Below are 20,278 nucleotides of genomic sequence, written 5' to 3'. Positions count from 1 at the left end.
TACCATTTTTGCCCTCTTCCATTATAGCCTCTAATTCTCTTAGAATTGAGGCCTGACCACCTCACTTGTGCAGCAGGAGAAGCCATTATTTATTACATATTTACATATGTTTTAACCATTTAACATATAAAACTGGCTACCTTATCTTCTCTCTAATTTGTCACTGATGAAGTTTTTGAGTTTTTTGACCCTAACTCCATTTTCCCCATGAGCACTACAGTTTTTATTTTGAAATTTTGCATAGCAAGATTCTTTTGGGAATGCATGCCAGGTTTTATCAGAACCAACTGTCATAACCAAAATCCAGACCCATGATCAGAGGCAATCATGGTTCTCAGTGCCCAGTCCATTCTGTTGGGATAGGAAAAGTACTTCGCCAAACTCAGATCTCTGCTACAACAGTTTGTGGGGTGACTTTTTTATCCTTTGTTACATGGGATGGCTTGTTGAAGTAGAAGAAGGGATTAGGAATAAAAAGGCCATGCAAAAACAAACATATGTCAATTATTTTTTAATTTAAAGGAAAATTTACAACCAAAAGCTGCCCAAGCATCCTAATTTAGAGATTTGATCATTTCCTCTGTTTCTAACAACTTTGTTGTTGAGGGCCTGATTTTTCCCAGAATGGTCGGATTCAACTAGTATTCAATTAGCATCTCTCTTAGAGCTGTCTGGGGTTATCTTTTAAATCTGTCAAGGTAATATTTCCAGGTCATTTCTGGTACTTATCACCATCAGCAGGAGCAATGGCACCCTGATACCATTAAAAAAATATAACTCTGATGGAAGCTTTCTAGTGTGTAGTTATATTTGACAGGGTTAAATCTCAGTTATCTGAAATAGGTTTTCATTTTTTAAATACTTGCCATTCTCATTATAAACTTGTCTCTTATACTGTGACTCCATTATCTGAAATAATTCCATGTTTCCTGTTCTCTAGCTAAGTAATCAAGGTCAAACTTTGCTCTCTAGAAGGACATTCCTCAAGAGCAGAAATGAATCACTTGTATCTATTCATATTAGATCAGTGGTATTGAAATAATGATTTATAAAACTAAAACCTGATAGTGAGAGCATTACCTCCAAAGGGAGCTATAACTCAAAATTATGTTTCTGCTTTCTTAAATGATACTACATTTTTTTAAAAAGTAACATCTTATAAAAATATTTTAATTAATACAAAGACAAAGGCAAAATTTTTCATGAATTCTTCTTTTTTTTAAAATTAAATCCTTACCTTCTGCCTTGGAGCTGAATACTATGTATTGGCTCCAAGGCAGAAGAGTATTAAGGACTAGGCAATAGGGGTTAAGTGAATTGCCCACAGTCACACAGCTAGGAAGAATCTGAGGCCATCTTAGAATAAAGGGTATAAAACGTGACAGAAAGGAGTAGATTCTCTTAAAAATAAAATACTGTAAATGAAACTTAGTCTTAACCTGAGAAATATTAGAATAAAGGCAAGAGACTAAAAAATGAGAAGAATCTAGAATATATCTATAATCAGAAACAATTGAACTACAAAAGAGTTTTAGGAGAAATTATTTAAGATTAACTGGATTTTCTAGGCATGGCTGTGGACACTTTTAATCCCTCTTACTAGGGAAACTAAAGCTGATGGGTCCATTCAGGCTAAGCCTGTCAGGTATTTTCACCAAGGCCAGTACCAATATAGTGAGCTCCTGAGAGTAGAGGAACGCCAGGTTGTCTAATGAGGATCAAACCAGACCAGTTCAGCAACAGAAGAGATTAAAGCTCCCATACTTATCAGTAATAGGATCTAGCCTTGTGTTGGCGAACCTGTAGCACACATGCCTGAGGGGATTGCTCCCCTCCCCCTCTCAACACACACCTAAGGACATTTCTCACGTGATCCACTCCTCTGCCCAGCAACCCAATGGGAGCACTTCCTCCCTCACCTGTCTGAGATTAGAGGCAGCTTGTAGTATGAGAGTTGCAGTTTGGGCACTCCGTCTCTAAAAGGTTTGCCAACACTGATCTAGCCCATGAGTTACCACTACACTTCCAGTTCAGTAAGAAAGAAAATTTGATTCTATGAAACATATGAATAAACATATGAACAAAACTTGGATATCATATCTAAAATTTTTTTTCATTAAAAGGAAGCTGCCCTTAGAAGAAGAGAACAAAGTTAAAAATTGAACAATTTTAATGGTAACCACTGGAAACAATCCACAAATTGAAAATATCCAGAAATATAGGAGCCCATATCTCAAGTTTCCAGGTTAAAAAAAAAATCCTATAAACAACCTGAAAGAAAGAACTCAAATACCAAGGAACCACATTAAAGATCATCCAAGACAATGATAAAACAACCCAAAAGGGAGAAAACTTGGTATATAATCTTCTAAAAGATAACAGAAAAAAAAGGCTTATAACCAAGAATTATATGCTGCAATACTGAAGATAATCCTACAGGGGAAATAACTTTGAAAAGAAGAGAAGATTTTTAGGCATTCTTGATTTAAAAATTAGAGCTGGGTAGTCTCTTTGAAATACAAATATGGTAGATGATAAAACTCAAGAAAAATGCATATATTTGATTAATCATAAGGGACTAAGTTGTTGTACAGTAGAGCTGAGTCTAGTGGGGGGGCAATGTACGTACCTTTTAGAATCCTACTATATTCAAAGGTCACAGATAGAATTTTTAAAAAGATAGAGGAACAATAGAAGGTTTTATTTATTTTACTAATTATTAAGAATGTAAATAAAAGAAGGAAAATATACTGGGAAAGAAATGAGTAAAAAAGAAAGTAATTTCTCATGATTAATTAGACAATTCCAGAAAAAGAACATAGGAAGATGGAGCAGGAAAGGGAAGGAGAATGTGGGCATCTAATGACTGTGTTTTATATTAATTTCTATATTTAAAGTTTTGTGTTATTTTGCAGCAGCAAATATATTCACAAAAATTTTGGTGTAGAAATACATTAAATAGGGCAATCTGGACAGAGAGGGAAGAGATGAGATTGAAGGAAATTAGGAGCAGCTAGGTGGCTCAGTAGATTGAGCTAGGCCTGGAGAAGGATTCAAATCTAGACTTAGACACTTCCTGGCTATGTGAGCCTAGGCAAGTCATTTAACTCCAATATGTAGCCCTTGCTGCTCTTCTGCTTTAGAATCAATATTCTATATCAATTCTAAAACAAAAGGTAAGAGTTTAAAAATAAAAATTAGGGAGGTAAAGTTGGGAATGAGCAAGACAAACAAGAAAAACTAACTTTAGAAGATGGATCAGGGATTAAAAGGAGATAAAGAAAGTTTAAGAACCAGTGGTCAAAATCTGAAAAAGCATAGTAGGATAGGACCATTAAATTATAGATTAACTAACGATCCCATTCTTTTCTTTCCCTACCATCTTCCTTAAAGTAGGTTTCAAAGACAGAAAAGCACAGAAACTCTATCATGTTTAATGGCTTCATAGACAATGAAATAATGTTAGCACAACATATATACACATATATATGCATATGTAGGCAGATATACAGTCTCTATATTCACCAAGATATCAATACATGTAAAACTTCATAGCTGTAACTTGTAAAAAGGAAAGCTAATTGATTCAAAGAAAAATAGGCAACAAAAACAATAATTGGAAATAAGATGATGTACTTTGAAAACCTAAGAAAATCTAAGAAAACAAATCTAAGAAAAAATAAATGCAAGAAGGTAAGAACCAGAACAAAATTGTCAAAATGTTAGGTAAGATATATGCTTTAAAAAATACTTTTTTTTATTTTTCAGGGAATAAATTTTATTATTCTGTCCCTGCCATTACTCTTACTTATTATTTTTTTCTTTCAACACAAATTTGTATTGTTAAGCAAAATAAATCCTACGTTAGCCATATCCAAAAATATATGCATTTTCTGCTTGTTAAATTCATCACCTCCCTGTCAGAAAGGAAGTGACCTTTTGGAAAGAAACAAAGTCCAGGACCAGATGGATTTAAACGTGAACAATCAAATAATCAAAGAAAATATTAGATCTTATGTTACATATATTGTTTGCAAAAATAGGGAAAAACAGAAAAAAGTTATCTTACCAAATACCTTCCATAAGACAAATATGGTCCTAATAACCAAGTCAGAGAGAGATAAATAAGAGGAAGTGATGGACTCCTATCTCTAATAAATATTATTGTAAAAGTTTTTATAATATAATAAAAAGGAGGCTAAAAGAATATGTAGAAAATATTATACACTATAACCACATAGAATTTACACCAGGAATTCAAGGTTAGTTTAATACTAAGAACATGATTCACATGATACATAATGTAATTTTAAAAACATGCCACTGTTGAAGTAGAAAGTTTTTGACCAAATATAATACTGCTTATTTTTTATTCATTAATAGCATAGGAATAAACAAATCATTGCTTAACATGGTCAACAGAATCTACATAAAAACAAACTAAAAATATCATTTTCTGTAATAAAGAGGCAGAATCCTTTCCAATACTATAAAAAAATAGTCATTTATTCTTATAACTCTTCTTTTACATAAACCCAGAAATGTTACTTATTGTAATAAATTAAGATGAAAGTTGTTAAAGTTAAGGTTCATTATATTTAATTTATATTTACAAATCATGGAAGATAAAATTAAAAAGAGATTTAAAAGAATATCTTTTGCAGACAATATCTGCATCTTTTGTAGATAATATGATGCTTTACTTGGAGAAGCCTGGAGATCCAACACAAATTGATAGAAATAAGTCTGCAAAATCACTAAATGTAAACTAAGTCCTTAAAATAATTGGCTTTTCTCTATATTACAAAAAATACTATTCAGAAAACTACAAAATGCATACAATAGCTGGGAGTCTAGGTATGAGGACCCAAAGAAATGTTATTTCTATTTATTTAAGGTCTGAGTTTTCCTTAAATTGTCTTTCAATTGGTTTAGTTACAGAAATACTATGTTCTGAGTTCTAAAAAGTACTAGTGTAACTGCCATGCGTACATCTTATTTATGTTCATGTTTGTAACAATGCCAACACCAGTGATCCATTGGTAGAGACGTTCAGAGTACAGATGGAAAATTCTTCTGTCTGGGGCATAGTGTGACTAGCACCAATCAACAAGAATTTTACGTTTTAAACTATGGACTCTGTTCTATACTTTGTACTATGTTTTAGGTACATGGAAAGTTTAAACACAAAATGTTGAAGCTGGAAGTGACTCCAAAAATCACTAAGTCAAATTTTAAGAAGTTCTTCATCTTGTGGACAATACACAGTTTAAGAATGCAAGAAAAGTACAAAAAAGAGAGTGAAGGTTTCATTTTGTCATGATTTGGCACAATAAAAAATGTGTACAAGATGGGTAAAGCAGGAGGGAAATATGAAGAGGAAATGAAGTGAAAAGCCAAGATGCAGATATTAGAAGATGCCCAGAATGCTAGAAACCTGAGTTGTAACTAATTTCCATTCATCTGAAACATTTAAATATTATCAAATATCTCCGAGGTTCACAGTGTTCCATATGACAGTGAACCAGGAAAAGGAATGCCAACTAGGTCTGGCACTCTCTAATGCCTTTGGAGCATCTGCCACTTTCCAAGGGCCTTGAAAGATTGTACCAATGACGAAAACACTCCAGCATCTCTTCAAAATGAAGTGTTTCTATCAGCACAGGGAACTGATTTTAGAGCTTGGGATACTTTTTTTTAATAGTGAAAAAGATTTATTCTTTATCTGTTGAAGAAGGGTGTCTTTGTTTTTTTGGAATTTCCTTTAAAGAAAAGTCTGCAGGTGGTCTTCCTGGAGGCAGAGCCAGGGTGGTAGAGGAGAAGCATGGAAAGAAGAAAGGATTCTGAGGATTTTCTCAAACTAACATTAAAATAGTGCCTCAAAATGAACAGAGGAATGACAGAACCAACAAGGGGAAGGAGTGAAGCAACTCTCCTGTGAAAACAACTTGGAAGGTAGGCAGGGAAGATCTATTTCCCTACTGTGAGAGGAGAGCACAGCCAGAACCAAAACTACTCACGAAAGTTAAGGGAAATTTCCTATCTGTGAATTCTTATAACAAATAGAGGAAAAGCAGATTGATGAATTGGGGTTTCAAATAAAAAATCTAGAAAAAGAAAAAAATTTAAATCTCCAATTAAAGACTAAATTAAAACTCCTAAAAATCAAAGGAGAATTAATCAAATTGAATGTAAGAGAAACACTGAACTAATAAGTAAAACTGGGAGTTGGTTTTATGTAAAAAACAAATAAAATACAGCATTGGCTAATTTGACTTCAAAAAGGAAAGAATAAAATCAAATTACCAATACCTACAATATTAAGCTTGAATTCATCACCAATGAAGAGGAAATTAAAGCAATCATTAGGAACTATTTTGCCCAATTAAATGTCAACAAATCTGACAGTTTAGGTGAAATGAATAAATATTTACAAAAATAATAAATTTCCCTGATTAACAAGAGGAAACAGAACACATAAATAATTCCATCTCAGAAGAAGAAATTGAACAAGTCATCAATACACTCCCTAAGGAAAAATCCCCAGGGCCAGATGGACACACATACATTCTATCAAACCTTTAAAACAATTAATCCCAATACTAAAGTATTTGGCAAAATAGGCAAAGAAGAAGGCTTATCAAATTCTTTTTATGACACAAATATGGTACTAATACCTACGCCAGGAAGAGCAAAACATAGAAAGAAAATTGCAGACAAATATCCTTAATGAATATCAATGCAAAAATCTTAAATAAAATACTTGTGAAGAAACTAGTTATATATCATAAAGATCATTCACTACGACCAGCTGGGATTTATACCAGGAATACAGCATAATTGATCTTATATTGATCATATATTATTATAACAAACTAACAGAACTCATATGATTATCTCAATATATGCAGAAAAAGCCTTTGACAAAATACAACACACATTCTTATTAAAAACATTAGAAAGCAAAGAAATAAATGTACCTTTCCTTAAAATGATAAGTAGTATCTATCCAAAACTATCAGCCAACATCATCTGCAATAGGGATAAGTTAAAAGTCTTCCCAAAGATCAGGGGTGAAGCAAGGATGCCCATTATCACCTCTATTATTTAATACTGGACTAGAAATGTTAGCTTTAGTAATAAGGAAAAAAAATAGAGTTAAGGTGGGCAATGAGGAAACGAAACTATCTCTCTTTGCAGATGATATGATAGTAAACTTAGAGAATCAACTAAAAACACTAGTTGAAATAATAACTTTAGCAAAGTTGCAGGATACAGTTTAAACCCACATCACATCATCAGCATTTCTATATATTACCAAGAAAGTCCAGCACCAAGAGTTCTAAAGAGCTATAAAAGGAAGCATACCCTTTGATCCAATAATACCACTACTATGTAGCCAGAGATCAAAAGCAAGTGGGGGAGGACCTATTTATACAAACATAATTACAGCAGTTCTTTTTGTGGTAACAAAGAATAGGAAATTGAGGGCACGTCCATCAATTGGGGAAAGGCTGAATAAATTGTGACGAATGATGGTGATGGGATACTATTATAGTAGAAGAAATAAGGAACAGGATGATTTCAGAAAGCGATGGAAAGACTTAACTGATACAATGTGAAACAAGCAGAACCTGGAGAACATTGTACACAGTAACAGTAATACTGTGGAAAGATCGACTTTGAAAGATTTAGCTACTCTCAGCAATACAATGATCCAGGATAATTCTGAGGAATTTATTACAAAGAATACTCTCCAACTCTAGAGGAAGAACTGTTGGGAGTTGGAATAGAGATCAAAGTATATGATTTTTCATTTTATTTGGGATTTTATTTTGGGGTTTTGATTTTATATGAGCATTCTCTTTCAAAATGAACAATAAGGGAATATGTTTGGCATGCTAATACAAGTAAAACCCAGATCAAGTTGCTTACCATCTTTGAGGAGGAGAGGAAAGGGAGGTAGGAAGACAATTTGGACCATGTAACTTTAGAAAACTTATGTTATAAATTCTTACATGAAATAGATAAAATATCTTTTAAAATAATAAACTAAAAAAGGTCTTTGCTCTTAAGAAAAGAATGAGATGGGTGATCAAGCAGAGCCAAAGTGTTTATGGTCAAAAAATGAGGTGTGAATAGCTTATAAAGTAGCTGTCAGGCATTTCCAAGAGCTACCAAAGGGTTTGGAATGTTGTGAAATATGTGCATAACCTCCCAAGGTTAACTACTTTAATGATAGCACTCTTTTAAATGTATAAATTTTGATGTGTTGGCGCTTTAAAGTCTCATCATTTTATTGTCAAATCAAATATATATTGCTCCATAGAAATAAAAAATGCCTTCCCTCCTCCCAATTTACAAAAGTTTGCATGGAATTATGCTAAGGATTCCTATTTCCCAATTGCGACTGAAAAACTGTGTTATTTACTAGTGTACTCAAGAGCATAACAATTAAAAGTAAGTCACAAATTGTTACATGATCATGTATTTTTGATGATGTTTAACTTTTAGATGATGATTAACTTTATTAATATTATAGCACGTTTCTAATATCCTTAATCCACAAAATGTGGGAAGCCACACAATCCGTGTGCCCAGTCACCCACAGGGCAAATAGCTATCTGGTTTGGGCAGACTATTCCATTTTTATTTCTATTCTAAAATATCAGACAGACTTTATTCAGTAAAATGAGTACACAATCCATCACAGGACTGAATAACTGGCAGCAGGCCTGAGTGGAAAAAAGGAAGATCCAATATATAAAGTGCCGTCTGCACTTGGCAGTAGCTGTGTTGGCAATGAAGCAAGTCATTCTAAATGTTAAATTAAGTTTCTTTCACTTTTTGATTCAACAGTGTCTGGAGTCGTGGCAGAAGCTATAAGCCCTTAAAATGATAGATAGAGCAAGAATGTCAGTTGTTCATGAGCCAAGTACCACAGAGACAGTCTAAGAATAAAGGAGGGAAACATGGATGGAAGCAGCAGGCTAGAATTTTTTACTAGTGTGACCCTTTGAAAACAGACCTATGAAGAGTCTTATATTTGTACGAGACTTCGTTTTGAAAAAGCACTTGCATATACCTACCTGTGAGAAGACGATTTTATTGACAGCCATTCTGTGAGGCAGGCAGAATACAGACCACTTACGTTTTAAAGAAAAGGAAACTGCAAGACAGTATCGTGCCATCCTGATCACAGAACGAGGTAGTGCTGATTGCAGAATGAGGTTCTGATCTCATGCCAAGCAGCCATGGCTGATCCCATAGCCCAGACCACTTCCCTGAAGCGCCCTCCAAACTTCTTTAGGCTTCTAGTTACAGTGTCAGAGAGCCACAGTCTTTCTAAGATTTTGTTTCTCTAACAAAAGAATGAATTTGGAAGTTTAATGTAAAGTGTCAGTCGTCATAGCCGCTACCAAAACAATCCACGTTCATTTCTACGAGGCGTCTTTCTCTCAGCTGTTAGAATGGTACTAAGGAAGGTTTGTAAGGTCTCTGACCAACCACCTTCTTCTTAAAAATTAGAATACGTGTCAATGTCATTTGGAAAACGATCCCCAACGTGAGCTCTAATTCTTCCCCCCTCTTGCAGTATACGTCTTTCTCGCTCGTAAATAGCTAGTTTAAAATTCCACATTCTGTCTCAAATGTGTTCAGCAAAGCCACCCCATTACCTAGAAGCACTTTAGAAATAAAGATAACTGCTAGGCTTCAATTGCCCCTCACATACATGCTATTGCTACGGACCAACCTCCTCTAAAGACAAGTCTCTTAGGGCCAAGTTGTCTTTCCAGATCATGTCAGTCTGTGCCAAGCATTCCTGTTTTGTTCCTGTTGTTCCTCATGGCCCAGACTCATGGGATGTCTAGGCCAGGTTAGCGTTTTAGTCTCTAGCTGGGGACTCAGGTCATGTGTCTGAGGTTACCTGGGTCAGCATCCTGTTCTCATCACTAGTAACAAACTCCAGTCAGCTGAGACGAAGATGGAGGATTAAGCAAAAATGGTGGACTCCCCTCGAGCATAACTGGTCAATTCTAAAGGAATCAACAATATGTTCAAAGAATAAGATGATATTTAAAATGCAATGAGAAGCCCAACTCATACTATTTGATACGCAAGTGAAAATGTCTGGGGGAAAAAAAGGAAACAATAAATTTACAGGAATGGGAAAGCTGAGCAGGAGCTGTAGCCAACAGCGTCTTGCACTGTTTTCTAAAGAAATTATAGAACAGCCTGGGAACAGACTAACTTTCTCAGCTACATAGAGGAAGCTCCCAAGTCCAAATTTCACATTTTTGGCCCATCTGGAATGGTCGTGTTTCACAATGAATGTTACAAAGATTCCTTAATGTATACGGTTACTTTCTTGGGCTATTAGTAAATAAAAATTATGAACTGTCATTGACTGGTCCAGAATTCAAGTTAGAGCAAAGGAAATAATAGTGATGAGGAGGGGCAGAATCTGAGAAATATATCCTTGCCCTACTGGTTTCTTCATTCAAACAGATGATTACTCGTGAGGATGAGATCCTGAGGTAAGTCTCGATCATTTCCAGTCTCCTTTTCAATTTACACGGAATAAAAAAGACAGCAGTCTTCTCCCTCCCCCATCTTCTCCCCACCCAGATGTTCACTCACTACTTGTGGTCTATGCCTGGTGTTCTTCAGACTAAACTACCTCTGTGGACTCACGTAGAATTTCCCATGAAGACCACCCAGAAACTTCAGATGGTCTGACGTCTGCCTGTTTCCTTCACTGTGCAATATAAGGTGTTGTCTTTGACCTGCAAAGCCCCATGGAATTCCAGCCCTGGTTACCTTGAAAACTCTTTCTTTCTTTCTTTCTTTCCTTCTTCCTTTCTTTGCACCTCCCAGCTGTAGAGATCTTCATAGGCCCTCCTTGTTAATGAGATCCAGATTGGATGTGTGAAAACTAGAGTGGTGTTTGTCTCCCATGGCGAAAACCTCCATGTGAAAACATCCTTTAAATGAACTTTAGCCTAACAGATCCCAACGTTTAGAGCTGCCATTAAAAGTTACAAGATCGTAGAACTTCGTACAAACTAGCCATTGAATTGAGATATTTATAAGTGTTATAAGGAGAGGATATGAATAACTGTGTGGGGAAAAGTCTCGATCCTGTTAACCCGATTATAAATTGTTATTGTTCACTCTAGTGTACGTAGCCTCTGAGCTTGACTCTATCATGGCCAACTTCCTGTTGGTCATTTCCATCAGGGTGTCCTAAGGCTTAAAGCTCATCTTGTCTCTGCTATGGGCATGTAGCTTTGTTGAATATATATTTTGTGAGTAGCAAAATGGAGAGGATCACTGTGCAAAGTTATCCTTTAGGCTGTATATATCTGCCTGTCTCTATCAAGGAAGGTTGTATAATCTCAACATGGACATGCGAGATATCCTGTTTTGAAGTGGAATTTTACTCTACCAAGTCAAAAATGTTTTGCAATCAATAAGCATATTAAGATCTTTTCTTCACTATTGCAGAAAAGCTCTGAAAAAAAATATCGTCTCATCAGATAGGGAGATGAGTGGAAGAAGGGGAAAAAGGGAAAGGAGAAAAGAGGAAGGAAGGGAGAAAGGGAAGGAAAAGAGAAGAGAGACATTAGGCACACTTGTTTCTGAATATTTTTCAACAGATTTTAATGACCTCATCCATAGATCATAAGAATACAGTATACACTTAATAAATGTTTATGCGATTGAAACTTTAGTCAGTGGTTTGCTTTAAGGTTTTTACTAGATAGGTAGCACTCTATCTTCTAAATCATGAATTGACCAAAATGTGAAGAAAAGAATTATTTTGAAAATTCATTCCTTTATTTTCAGGAGGCAATTCACTTATATAACTGGAATAGTCAAAAGGGTGAGGGAGAAAAAATCTGCAAAAACCCAAATATTTAATGGGAGAAATCATTTTTAGAAATTATACACTACAAATGAGCAAATGCTAGCTTAAAATCTTTGTTCTGATTCTTATGCAGCATTGTTGGCTATTGAGAGGATAGGAGTTCAAACAAAGACTATTTCAAATTTACGTGGTATTTTGATCAATTAAAAAACCCAAGAGATTAAGTTATTAATTTATTTCTTACATAATGTTAAGGTATTTCAAATAAGCAATAGAGAAGAACAAAATTTATTCCTGTGACAGACACATCCTAAAGAGTCACAGGGAGTGAGTAGCATCTCCAGCATTAATTCTTTTACAGAGTGTCTCACACAGAGTTATCACTCAATAAGTAAGTGTTGTGATTTGGAACAATGAATCTTCGATAGTCCTAGAAAGACTGGTTTTATGCAGGGCTATTTTTGATTTTCTACAATAACCAGTGTTAGACTCAGTAATACTTGATAATTTCCCCCATAATTAGGATTATTTTTCAATTCAACACATTTTTCATCAACTGGAGCCTCACTCAGTTCCCAGCAAACAGTAGGCACTTAAGAAAATGCTTGTTGATTGGTGATTCCTCCCTCACCCTCAACCCTAACTTACTGCAGAATCATTGGCGTCCATACTTCCTTTCATGGTTTTCTTGGGATACCTGCTTTGACTACGAGGTGCTGCGTTTTGTTGTCCTGACTGGGAGGAACTGCCTGCCTATCAGATGACAAGGAGTACAGGTCGATTTCTGCTTCCCCTAAAATAGGAAGGTTCCCGTGTTACCGAAGCAACGATAACGTGGTTTTTGTCTTTATGCGTATGGACAGGAAAGAACATTTGTAGTCTGAATAACAGATCCTTCTCTTTTCCGACAGCAGAAAGCCTCCAGCCTCACTTTGTAATGAACCAACATAAGAACGTAGGGACTAACAGTCGAAAAACCTGAAGACAGAGCTGTGAGCAAAGCTGGAGTAAAGGAACAGGATTCCAAATCCTTCAAGAAACCAATCAAAACAAAGTGGGAAATCCACAGAGAGGTAATCAGTAACGTCAACAAAATACTGACTTTAGCTCCTCGAAAGATCTCAGTCTCTGCAGCATCCTCTCCTATCCAAATGTTGCCATAGGTCTGCTTCTTTTGCTCCCAGAGCAGGAAAGCAATCCAACAACAAAGAAAAATCAAGACAGTCAAAGGAAGAAGATCAACAAGGACTAAAAATATTTTCTCATAGTAATATTCTACCTGTTGGTTTCCAAAGTCAATCTTGCAAGCCAGGTTAAGGCTTTGGGCATACAGCAGACCCGTGCTATTTGCTGTGCGGACAGGTGGAAGCTTTTCAGTGCAGACTAAAATTGGAATACAAACTCCCAATCCAGTGATCCACAGAATGGGAACTGCCTTTAAATGCCCCTTCTGATGGCTCAGGTTTGGAGTCTCACTGGAGGGATAGACAATTTGGTACAGCTCACGATGGTGAAGCACGGCAAAATGTAACACGAACCAGACAGAGAGCTCAGTGGTCAGAGTTTCTGTGAATCGGAGAATTTTGCAGCTGACCGAGTCCAACAAGCCACCAGAGGAAAAAACGATTTTCATGATATTCACAACCAGGTTTTTCAGAAGGTGAACTAATGCAAGACTGAAAATGAGCAGGAAGGATGGCTTCAGAGGCCCACGGATGCATCTCCTTGTAGAAAAAAATAAACACACATTCCCCACCACACTCAGCAAAATGAGAAGGGCACAAATGATGAGCTCCAACGTGTCTGCCAATGGCAACATTGTCTTTGGTACGTCCGTACTCCTTGCCTCTGTTCCTTTGGTATTTGGAACAGATTCTTAAATATGTACATATAGCAATACTGGCAAAAACTAAAAATCTCTCCACTCTTATGGCATCTCCCCAACTGACCAAATATACTCTGTAACAATTTGCTTGCTTTGATGATGGAGCTGAAAAAAGATCTCATTAAGTTTTCCCCTACAGAGCTCTATCTTTACCTCTCCGGGGAACAGTGCTATTATGAAAAGTCACTAGGTATCATGACTTTAATTAAAAGTCGTGGGACTATATTAATAGCATCGTAACATGCACACGGGCCTGTGGTTTTTTAATAGGAAGGATGAAGGAATGGAAAATGAATTGCCTAGAGATCTACAGAATTGCCTATTTTGAGGCCACCTGAATGTTGATGTCAACATTCATCCTCCCCACCCATAGTTCTGGGAAAAAGAATGGAAGGTATTTGTATTGCACATTAAGGTTATAGAAGTAATGCAAGTATTATTATCCTCATTTTACAATGAAGAAACTGAGGCTCAGCTAAATGATTTGCCCAAGTTATACAACTAGCAAATGTCTCATTCAGAATCCAAACGGAAATATCTTCGAAGTCTGGAATGCCTTCCATTGTCATACCACCTTCCGTAAAACTCTTCAGTTGTGAAGTAGGGTTAAATTAGGAAGTTTATAAAACCACAAATCAACACTAGGGTATTAGCAATAATAAAATAATAGCAATAACTTAATGATCTTTCTCAGGGCAGTTATTTAATAATTTAATATTTTCTTTTTTTCTCAATAGAAAAAAGACCAGTTGTTAGAACCACCTTTTCTTTTTCTTTTAATCCTCACCTTCTGTCTTAGAATCAATACTGTACATTGGTTCCAAGGAAGAAGAGTAGTTAAGGGCTAGGCAATGGGGGTTAAGTGACTTGCCCAGGGTCACACAGCTAGGAAGTGTCTGAGGCCAGATCTCTAGGATCTCTTATGTCATTTTCTGCTCTGTATATGATAAGCAACAAACAATATGATAAATGGGAAGCATTTCAGAAATGAATGTCATACAAATACCCAGCCTAATTGTATCTGACTCTCAACGTGCTGATTGGACAATCAGCTTAATAAGCTTCCTCAGCAATTAGAAGGCATCAATAAAAGAGCTTTTGTCATAGATTTAGAGGGTGTGGGGCTGAACTAGGAAACTGTGCTAAACATTATTGTTCAGATGATTCCAGTTCTTACTTCATACATTGTATGGCCAAAGAGAAAACTATTGATAAAGAAAATGGGTAATGTATGGAAGTAAGGACATAGATATACATTAAAATCATTTCCTAAAGGAGTTAACGAATGTAAATCACAAAGAGAAGAAAATAACTTGAAAATTCCTTAGACAAAAATCACATGACTAACATTTCAGAAGAAAAATGGCAACCAAAGGCAAGCCTAATTCAGAATATAAATTGGGGGAAAAACACAACTCAGCTAGGATAATAAAAGAAAGTGGATGTCTAGGAAAAAAACAATTTCATAAAATATTTCTGAATCAGGGTCTGTTATCAAAAAGTATATAGGCAAATAGCTTATGACCTAAAGCCACTCCTCAACAGATAAGTTGTCAAAGGATAAGCTCAAACTGAGCTCACAATAACCAAAAATTGTTAACAAACACAGAAAAGATTGCTCCAAATCACTGATAATTAAAAAAAGAGGCAGATAAGGAGAACGTTGCACTTCTCACTCAGAAAACTAGCATAGAAGAAAATATATGTAAATAGTTAATATCAGAGGTGCTACAGAAATATAGATTTAATAATAAATATTGGTGGAATTGTGAATTGTTTCAACCATTCTGAGAACCAATTTGGAATTATATTTTGAAAATGACTCAAATGCCCATATTCTTTGCCCCCCAAATCTTACTGCTATACAGTTATGAGGTTAAAAACAGAAATATTGTACACATACCAAAATGTGGTTTAAAAAATCTGGGGGTGTACTGAATTAAAGAAAACCATAACAAAGTTCATTTGGAAGAATAAAGGATCAAGGATATCCAGGGAAATAATGAAAAAAAATACAAAGGAAGGTGGCCTTGCAGTCCCAGATCTCAAACTATATTACAAAGCAGCTGTCATCAAAACAATTTGGTACTTGCTAAGAGACAGAAAGGAGGATCAGTGGAATAGATCTGGGGTAAGTGACCTCAGCAAGACAGTCTATGACAAGCCCAAAGATCCCAGCTTTGGGGACAAAAATCCACTATTTGACAAAAACTGCTGGGAAAATTGGAAGACAGTGTGGGAGAGATTAGGTTTGGATCAACATCTCACACCCTACACCAAGATAAACTCAGAATGGGCGAATGACTTGAATATAAAGAAGGAAACTATAAGTAAATTAGGTGAACACAGAATAGTATACATGTCAGACCTTTGGGAAGGGAAAGATTTTAAAACAAAACAAGACTTAGAAAGAGTCACAAAATGCAAAATAAATAATTTTGACTACATCAAATTAAAAAGTTTTTGTACAAACAAAACCAATGTAACTAAAATTAGAAGGAAAGCAACAAATTGGGAAACAATATTTATAACAAAAACCTCTGACAAAGGTCTAATTACTCAAATCTATAAAGAGCTAAACCAGTTGTACAAAAAATCAAGCCATTCTCCAATTGAAAAATGGGCAAGGGACATGAATAGGCAATTTTCAGTTAAAGAAATCAAGACTATTAATAAGCACATGAAAAAGTGTTCTAGATCTCTTATAATCAGAGAGATGCAAATCAAAACAACTTTGAGGTAGCAGATTGTTCAACATGACAGCAAAGGAAAGTAATGAATGCTGGAGGGGATGTGGCAAAGTAGGGACATTAATTCATTGCTGGTGGAGTTGTGAATTGATCCAAACCATTCTGGAGGGCAATTTGGAACTATGCCCAAAGGGCGATAAAAGACTGTCTGCCCTTTGATCCAGCCATAGCACTGCTGGGTTTGTACCCCAAAGAGATAATAAGGAAAAAGACCTGTACAAGAATATTCCTAGCTGCGCTCTTTGTGGTGGCCAAAAATCGGAAAATGAGGGGATGCCCTTCCATTGGGGAATGGCTGAACAAATTGTGGTATATGTTGGTGATGGAATACTATTATGCTAAAAGGAATAATAAAGTGGAGGAATTCCATGGAGGCTGGAGCGACCTCCAGGAATTGATGCAGAGTGAGAGGAGCAGAACCAGGAGAACATTGTACACAGAGACTGACACATTGTGGTACAAGAGAACTTAATGGACTTCTCCAGTAATGGCTTTACAATGTCCCTGAACAACCTGCTGCGATCTACGAGGAAAAAAAAAAAACTATCCTCAAGCAGAGGACAAACTGAGGGAGTAAAAACACCAAGGAAAAGCAACTGCCTGACTACAGAGGTTGAGGGGACATGATTGAGGAGAGACGCTAAATAAGAGCCCTAATGCAAATACCAACAACAAGGAAATGGGTTCAGAGCAAGCACAAGTGATACCCAGACGAATCGCACGTCGGCTAGGGAAGGGGTGGCGGGGGGTTGGGGGGAGGAAAAGAAAATGATCTGTTTCCAATGAACAACGTATGAAAATGACCAAATAAAATAATGTTTAAAAAAATCTGGGGGTGGAAGGGAAAGAATACTCATTATTTGAGGAATAAATAATAAAAAACTTGTGGAACGAAACGTAATGAAATATTTATTTATAAGAAACCAAAAAAAGTATAATTCTGATAACCACAGAAAGATTTATATGAGCTGATTCAGAGTGAAGTAGGCAGAACCAGGAAAACAATTTATATAATGACCACAAGAATGTATCTAGAAAGAACAACCCCAAAACCATGAAACTGGATGCTATATATTATAATGACCAAACTTGTTCCCAAGGAAGAGAAGGAAAAAATGAAACCCCTCATTCCTTTGTGGGCTAGCACAGTAGATGGGGTGTCAGGCACAGAGACTGGAAGACTCATTTTCTTGAGTTCAAATCTGGCCTTTGACAGTTACTAGCTATATGACCCTGGCAAGTCATTTAACCCTGTTTGCTTCAGTTTCCTCATCTGTAAAACGAAAAAGGAAATAACAAGCAACTCCAGTATCTTTCAGGGCAGCAGGGTGGCACAGTGGAAAGAGTCTGGAGTCAGAAAGATCTGAGCTCAAATCTGGCTTCATACACTTACTACACCAGTGTGCTGTGTGGCTTAACTTCATTTGCCGCAGTTTCCTTAACTGCAAAATGAGCTAGAGGTTGAAATGGCAAACTACTCTAGGATCTTTGCCAAGAAATCTCAAATGGGGTCATAAAAAGTTGGACATGACTGAAATGAATGAATAACATTTGTTTTTATATGAGGGGGCACAAAAGCCAGAAACATTTCATAGGTGTAGGTTAGGTGTTTAGCTTTTTATCCTTTTTCTTTAATAGTCCATAGAGTAGGGTGGAGAAGAGAAATGAAGGTCACATAAAAACAAAAAATAAGATTAAGATATTCTGACTTTGTTTTACATGATCTCATGGAAGAGATTATGGAAAATGATGGGCCATGATGTCTTTAAAAAGCAGAGAAAAGTTGTAAAGGGTGATAGCATTTTCTTAGAAGCATGGCAGGAGATTGAACTAAGCAAAGTCGAACCAAAAGATGATATGCTTAACTAGTTGAAAGTGGAAGGAGGACAAGCAAAATAAAACAGAAAAGATTTGCAAAGATTGTTGTAACAGGTTTTTTTCCTTCCCTACCACAGAGAGTACAACCACTACATCTGAATTCTTTAATGTCATGATCTAACATGTGCTTAGAGTAAAGGTAGTGACGGCATTAAAATGAAAAGAAAAAAAACAAGAAAAACAGCTAGACTGGCTCAAGGGAATACAGAATAGATATAAGCTGTTCGCACCACAATTGGGAGGCCGCTGAGGGCTGAACTCTCAAAAACAAGAACTGGCATCATCCTCAAGCTCAGAAAACTGCTATGATGCCCAAGCTACGCAAGCTGCCCTGACCCCAAAGCTTTGTGGTATTTTACACCAGAGCTGTCAGATACTTGCCTGCAGCACAACCAGATTAAAATGTAACTGGGAAATATTTAACTAAATAAGTAAAATGACAATAGAACATTTTAAAACTAATTAATATGGAGCCAGCAGAAATCACTATAGATTTATTAATGGCCCCTGTTTCTAGGAGGTTAGCACCACTGTTTCAGACCATCATGGATTACTTCTTGTGATGGCCTGAAAGATCAATCATCATGTCTGGGGTTCCCTGACAACATCCCTGGTTATAACTCTAACCTGCTTCCTCCTGATAATCCTTCGATGGTTTTAGTCCTAGCCTCAGAGGACAAGGAGGAGGTATCAAGAAATTGCCTTCATTTGTATGTGTCAGTCTCAGTCCCAGTGTAAGAAAACGTGTGTGCTCCCTTGGTTCCAAGGTGTCAGATCTAGCTCTTGTGGTGCTATCCTGTTCACTTTCAATCACTGTCTTTGGCTCCTGCATCGTTGGGTATCTTGTGTAAGCCATAGTCTCTTCTTTGGGGTAGGCCATTGAAAATACAAAATAAAAAGGGTTCTGTTGTTAGCACTGACTAGATCATCTAATCCTTCCGTAAAATCTGTTGAGTCCCGCAATAGATCTTAAGAGTGTTGCTAAATAAGGCTGGACTGCTAAGCACGTAACTTATTTGGGCCAGAATAAATCCATCGATCAAGTTTTTATTGAATATCTAGCATAAGGCTAGGCACTTTGGGAGATATAAAAGTAGCAAAGGAAACAATCTCCTCATTCCCAATCAAGCGTCACTTGATCCATGGAATCATTTACGAAGATAAATTTGAAGCGATGTAAAGCGCTCATTCCACTTTTGCACAGCTCAAATGATGAGAAAGTTTTCCTTCACATCAAACAGAAAACTCTCTTTTCTACATACACCGCCTCTTCTCATTAGTTCTGGTCTTGGGTTCTTCCACCTAACAGTCCCTAAACTACTTGAGCATAATTATTGTGTCTGCCCAGAATCTTCTCTCCTCTCAGGCAAACACCAAATTCCTTCAACTTATCCATGGCTCATGGCTTTGAGAGACTTCGCCCTCCTGATCACTCTTCTCTAGGCACTCTCTAGTTATTGTCCTTGCACTGGGTTCCGTTCTTCTGCCTGCGTTAGGAATGGCTTTGGAAAAGAGTTGAAAGAAATAGAGTCTGTTTTCTCCTGCCACATTGAGTAATTGTGAGGTTGAAGCTTCAAAGGAAGCTTCAAAAGAAAAAACCTTCCCCTGCAAACCAAACACTGGCAATGCCAACCCAACTCAGCTGAGGTCATGTGAGAGCGGAGGAGCTCAAAGGGTCTACACTGTTTCAATTTACTTTGGCATACGATGCAGCGCACACACACAGAAGATGAAGAAGAGCGAAGGGAGGGAATGCATAGGGTCTAGGCGGTTTTCCAAATTTCAAACTGCTGAAGTTATTTAGAATTTATTTTAACTTGATTCAGCTGTAGATGCTTTTTGTGTGGCTTAGAGCAACCCAGGTTTCCTCAATTGCACATGGGCAGAGTTAAT

General features: G+C 36.5%; 2 protein-coding genes across 4 annotated transcripts in view; both read right to left on the bottom strand.

Annotated features, from left to right (window-relative positions):
- Positions 1–20,278, bottom strand: part of SNCAIP (synuclein alpha interacting protein) — a 222,024-nt gene that overhangs the window by 123,295 nt on the left and 78,451 nt on the right. The gene's annotated exons all lie outside the window — the stretch shown is intronic.
- On the bottom strand, positions 12,483–14,205 carry LOC130455432 (uncharacterized). The gene has a single exon (XM_056804505.1). The coding sequence runs from the start codon at positions 13,689–13,691 to the stop codon at positions 12,720–12,722; it is 972 nt and encodes a 323-aa protein (XP_056660483.1). The 5' UTR covers positions 13,692–14,205; the 3' UTR covers positions 12,483–12,719.

This window comes from Monodelphis domestica, chromosome 7 (assembly GCF_027887165.1).
Source record: "Monodelphis domestica isolate mMonDom1 chromosome 7, mMonDom1.pri, whole genome shotgun sequence".
NCBI classification, from domain to species: domain Eukaryota; kingdom Metazoa; phylum Chordata; class Mammalia; order Didelphimorphia; family Didelphidae; genus Monodelphis; species Monodelphis domestica.
This window is presented reverse-complemented; position numbering and strand designations above follow the sequence as displayed.